We start from the raw sequence: 6,000 nt of genomic DNA on the forward strand, positions 1-6,000 counted from the left end.
ACCTGAGCTGAAATCAAGAGTTGGACGCTCAACCAGCTCAGCCACCCAGGCGCCCCACAGAGTTAAGCTGTTGAAAGAGATTGGATAAACCATAAATTAGAATCCTAGGATACACGATAATTTTAGTATAATGAAAGAAGTTGGGGGAATTATGGGAGACCCAAAGGAAGCCGTGTTCTTGCTGGTCCAGATCCCAGGCGGGAAAACTTGAGAGTCAGCTGTGGATGTCAGTCATTATTCCACTGTCTTCACTCTTTCACGTCTTACGTATTCAGACTTGTGTTCTAATTCTTCAATTCTTCCTTCTCAGCCTTACACCTGAAATAGTCAGTACCCCTTCGTCCCCTGAAGAGGAGGATAAGTCCATACTTAACGCCGTTGTTCTCATTGACGATTCAGTGCCAACGACAAAAATTCAGATCAGATTAGCAGATGGGAGTCGTTTGATACAAAGATTCAATAGTACACACAGGTGAGCTCGATCGCAGTTTTACACGTGGTTCCTCATCCAAATAAAACTATGCGACGTGAGCAGAGGAATAGGAAATTCATTAGATACACTTTTTAAGTATGTTTTTGACAGAAGGAAAATTAAAGGATCACAGCTGTGTGAAAGGTCAGTGTTAGAACATCCTCTGTGAACTGCTCACAGACTAATGCAAATTCAGGTATCTCTGCAAAATAAAATTGTTAAAAGTTGCAGTTTTGCACTGTTGCTAAAACCATGTAAGTGGGATCAAATTTGGTTTAATATAGTATATGTAGTAAAACTTTATTTGGACTTTACTCATTTAAAAATTATAATTCTGATTGGAGTTAACTTTCTACTTAGCAGATTCTTCATAATATAAATTTGTGGTGTAGATAAAGTATAATTGTGCTACTGACAGGCACTGTCAATAAACTTTAAAATGTCATTTTAATATTCATTTGTACTTTTGTTGTACTCATAAGGTACCATTTTTATTTGTTCAATGATTCCCTCTAAGGGATATATTTATAATCTTAGTTGAGTTACCAGGGATATGTGAAAGTCATTTTTTAAAATGATCCTTATGACTTACACCTTTGGTAGTTATAAACTCACCTTGACCCAGGCCACTCAAAGTACCTTTTTCTGGGCCGTCTGCTGCTAAGATATTTTATACTCTGAAAAAAGTGTTAATAACATTGTTGACATTTATTTTATGTATAAAACACTTAAAGATTATCTCTGTTTACAGTTAAAGGAAGTATTAGCTATACTCAGAGTGAATGCTCATGTTTTATCTATAGTCCAAGATAAATCCATCCGTTGAAATAATGTACGTTTTTAAAAGCTACAACACATTTAAATAAGGGTTAGGACTTATCATCGTCTAACTTTAGCTAAAAGCTTACATTAAAATAAAACTTTTAATATCACAAATCATTTTTATCTTATTTCTTCAGGATCCTGGATGTCCGGGACTTTATTATACAGTCCCGTCCTGAATTTGCAACTCTTGACTTTATTCTTGTGACTTCATTTCCAAACAAAGAGCTAACAGATGAAAGCCTGACACTACAAGAAGCAGATATTCTTAACACTGTGATACTCCAGCAGCTAAAATAACATGGCTCCTACCCATGCAATAGCATGTAGGAAAGATAACGTGCCATAATAATACGGAAAATGCGTATAGCATTAAGAAAACAAACTATTTTTATTATTTATACAGATAAATTTTGGGTTTATTCTCATTCTGTCTTCCAGCCTTAGAATAGATGAATTTGGACGAGGAATAGATTTTGAGAGAAATATGTTTGAGGTTTCAGTTGCAGGGCTGGCTTATGTTGATAGCCTGTAAATGTCCAGGCAAACCAATTTGTTACATGCTCTGTATTAATGTAACAACATTTGTTTGCAGAGAAAATGAACAAAAGCCCATTTTGATAAATGCGTTTGGTAAAATTTGCACTAAAGTTGCTGCATTGAGCAACAGCCATCAAGAAATCTTGCGATCAAATAGTTTGAAATTTTTTCTGTGTCATGTACTGAAAAGTATCTGTGTTCTGATTTTGAAATACGTTGATCGTATAATTACTCCTCCTATTAAGATTGTATGCATCCTTTTTACTGATGTAGCTATATTACTGTGTCAAAAAATACAGTTTGGCCTTGTATTTTACAGAACTATGACCATCATAAACCAGAAGCAAAGACATAAAGGCCAGCAGTTCTTGAGAAGATCTGTTAAACAGCACTTTAGAGTAATTACAATCCCTCCCAGAGCCTGTCTTGATCGCATTCATTTATTTATTCAACACATTTTTCTAGGGGACCCACTATATATACTGAACACTGTTCTAAGTGTTCAACCCAGAATGTATTCTACTCCAGGGCACAACGAGTGTACAAATTCAGAAATGTAAATTCCGTCGGCCAGACTGGATCTAAAGAACTACCAGCATAAATATTTGCATTTCTGCCAAAGCCAGCTACTTCCCGAATGAGGTAGGCTACATCAGGAATGATAGAAAAGCTTTTTCTTCTTCCCAGATACCATTTCATCTTTGGTCACCACTCCTGGTTCATTTTCTGTGGCTGCTGTAACAAATGACTACAGACTTAGTGGCTTCAAAGAGCACAGATTTATGATCTTGTAGTTCTGTAGGTTGGACGTCCACCATGGGTCTCACTGGCTAAAATAAGGCATTGACAAGGCTGTGTTCCTTTTGAGAGGCTCTAAAAGAGAACCTTTTCCTTATGTTTCCAGCGTCTAGAGGCCACCTGCCTTCCTTGGCCTATGGCCCCCTTTTTACATCTTCAGAGCCAGGAATACTGCCTCTCTGACCCTTCTCTGTCGTTAATTACACCTCGTTAACAACAACCGGGAAGGGTTCTCTGCTTTTAAGGACTCATGTGATTGGATTGGGCCCACCAGATAATTCCGGATTATCCCCCCCCCTTACAAGGTCTGTGGTAACCTTAGCCGCATCTTTAAAAAGTCCCTTTTCCCACACGAAGTGGCACATCACAGCTTCCCTCTGGAGGCTCCAGGGGCTCCAGGGGCCAGTCTGTTCTCTGCCTCCTCCGAGGCTGCTGGCATCCCTCACTCTGGCTGCGTCCCGCCAATGCCTGCTTCTGTCCTTAGTCCTTTACTACCGACTTTATTTCTCCTCTTTTCCTCTTACAAGGACCCTTGTGACTACCTTTGGTTTACCTAGCATAATTACCAGAAAAGTCTCATCTCGAGTTGCTTAACTTCACCACATCTGCAAAAATCCTTTTCCCACGTAAGGTAACACATTTATGGGTGCGGTGATGGGAACAGGGACGTTTTGGGGGCCGTCCTGACTACCACAGCCCACTCCTGCTTCAAGGATCCATATGCATCCCACAGAAAGTCACCCCATGCAAAGATGCTCGAAAGTGTCAGCCCATTCCAGCATCGACTTAGACTGCAAAGTCTTACCTGGATCCCACCGGTTCAGAAGTCCCAAGCCTCATTTGAAATCCTCTAAATCAAGTGTGAGTGAGGGTCTGGGCATGATTCGTGGGACACAGTCCTCTCCACCTGTGCACCTGTGAACCTAGAAAAACAGTTATCCGCTCCCAAATAGAATGGTGGGACAGGCAGACAATAGGGTTTATAGGCATCATTCCTGTTCAGGCAAATGAGAAAAAGAGCCACCCATGCCAAGCAATTTAGAAATGAGCCATGCGCACGCCATTAGGTCTCAGATCCCGGGTATGGCCTTCTGTGGCCCACAGCACCATCTAGGCTCGTGGTGTCCTCCCAGAGCCGTCTTTCCTTTCTTGTGAAAGGTGGCACCTGAGCAGTTTTATCGGCTTGTTTCTCACCTGTGGAATTGTGGGAAGTCTGACCGTCTTTCACTTCGTACCATCTCCACCCATTTCAACGTAAGAGAGCAGTAGCTGCCCGTATAACATCCGAAGAAACTTGGGGATCTTGCGTGCGTGTTACGAGGGTTCGGTCCAGTAGACCAGAGGCCCCTGCACAGAGCATTCCTAGCTGATCGCGTCTCCCTTTGTGGCTTTTTCTGAGAAGGCCGAGAGGACCGATGGGTCACACCCTTAATCTCTTCAAAGAACCTATAGTGTGACAAAAAAAATTCAGGCCTTCCTCAGGTATTAGCAAAAGGTTCCATAGCTGCACCCTCCTCTCCCCTGAGCCGGCTTTCCCGACAGGGAATCTCTTAAGGCCCTTTGTCATTTCGGTAGACTGAGAATCTTCAAGTCCTTTTTGAGTCCTGTTTTCTTTAACACGTATGTCCTCAACTTATCTGGCTCCTCTCACCTCTTACTGTAACTGGCGAGAAGAAAGCAGGCCGCATCTGGCCCACTCTGCTTGGAAGTCTCTTCGACCAAACAAGTGTCTTCGGTGTATCCCTTGCAACTAACGCTTTCCACACAGCTGCTGACCCCGTGTTGCTAAGCTTTTTGCCACTCTGGAACCAGAATCTTTTCCTTCGGTTTCCGACAGCGTGTTCCTCATCTCCTAGGAGCCCTCATTGGCAGCACCTTTAATGCCCTTATTTCCTCTAACAGTCTGTTGATGACGGTTTACGTAATCTCCATGGCAGTTTAGGTGTTCTCTACCCTGCCCTTTACCTCCTTCGTGCCCTCGTGAGCGTTAACATGCGTAGATCCGCTCGCTAACGGCACTCGGGGCCGTCTTGCCTCTTTCTGTCATGCTCCTGAAAGCTCTTCCAGCCTCTACCCACTGCCCGATTGCAAAGCTCCGTCCTCATTTCTAGGTATTTGTTCCAGCGGCGCCCCGTTTCCAGGTGTCTGGGAAAGCACTATGCCTACTCACTGCCACGTGACGTGAATGCGCCAATAGGAGACCTGGGATCCACCTGCCTCGGGTGCTCTGACCCGTGGCAGAGGTCTTCCCCCTGGCAGGGCTGGCAGAAGCTCCACGGATGGAAGTGTTATCTCACCTCCGCGGAGAAGCTTGTTCTCTGTGTCACGATGCAGAGTGACATCATTCCTGAGTCTTCTCAGAGCAAAGGAAGCCATGCTCCTCTCCACTGACTGATAACCGCTTTGGAGAATCTGTGAACAGACGGCAGGCTAAAACGCTTACCAGCAATGAGCTATGGTGTCACAGGAGCAAAATCATCTTCCTTCGGAAGTCATCTGTTGGAACAAATGGACATTTTATATTAAAGGGCATTGCCATATTTTGGATTCACAAAACCCTGTAAAATTGTTTGAAATGTTACTCCTGTAGTTCCTTTTTATCGTGTAGGTCGCGTGCCTGTAGACGCACACACAAAAGCCACTGCCATCTATATATATGATAGTCTTCGACAAGGTAGAAGTTAGGAGGGAGAATTGGGCATTCAGAACAACACTTGCACACGTACCACATGGCGTTTTGCTTCCTTAGAGTCATTTCCCCGAATTCTTTTTACTACTGGAGTCACTGTAACCTGTAGGATTTATCATCACCCCCCAAAAAGACGACATTACATCGAGCTGTTAGACAACCACGTGTGAGGGCAGTTGGTTTGCATGACATACGTAATCAAAGAGTTTAAGTGTCTGCTTTACCAATAAAGAACGTTTTCACTGAAAGTCATTGAAAATCCTTTTCAAAATCTCCTTGATTTGCAGGTTTATTTGAGTGACGTAGATTAAAGCATGAATAGCCTTGCCTGTGCTTTAATTTCCTGTAGTGTATCTTCTTGATTGACAGAGAAGAACTGAATTGTAGCTACGGTATCTCAATTTCCCGTTACCGTTTTTGTTTTTATTCCATCAAAATAAAGGTGCGAAATTTTCTGTATGATTTTGTATAAGTCTGTATAATTCTCTGTATAATTTTAAGTATCTTTTAACTCCAAGGAAGTGATTTATAAAAGGAGCCCCAATGCACATGTGTAACTGTGTGTGTGTGTGTGTGTGTGTGTGTGTGTGCGCATGCACGAGCATAGCACCCAAAAATTAACGGTTAGTATAGATAGCAACATAATCATGTTTAAGGCAACGCCTTTTCGTGCTTTGAC

At 42.6% G+C, this 6,000-nt stretch overlaps 1 protein-coding gene across 3 annotated transcripts in view; it reads left to right on the forward strand.

Moving 5' to 3' along the window:
- The window catches only part of UBXN2B (UBX domain protein 2B), a 28,519-nt gene extending 22,739 nt beyond the window's left edge, over positions 1-5,780 (forward strand). For 2 of the 3 annotated variants that reach the window (XM_003999827.6, XM_019822698.3), the window contains exons 7-8: positions 311-472; positions 1,432-2,253. In XM_003999827.6, coding sequence (XP_003999876.4) covers positions 311-472; positions 1,432-1,594 — 325 coding nt within the window. In that variant the 3' untranslated portion in view covers positions 1,595-2,253. Of the gene's footprint in view, positions 1-310; positions 473-1,431; positions 2,254-4,743 lie in introns of those variants that run through there. The other variant, XM_019822699.3, reaches the window with a different exon arrangement.
- Positions 5,781-6,000: the final 220 nt, after the last annotated feature.

The sequence above is a fragment of the Felis catus genome, chromosome F2 (assembly GCF_018350175.1).
Source record: "Felis catus isolate Fca126 chromosome F2, F.catus_Fca126_mat1.0, whole genome shotgun sequence".
Lineage (NCBI taxonomy): Eukaryota > Metazoa > Chordata > Mammalia > Carnivora > Felidae > Felis > Felis catus.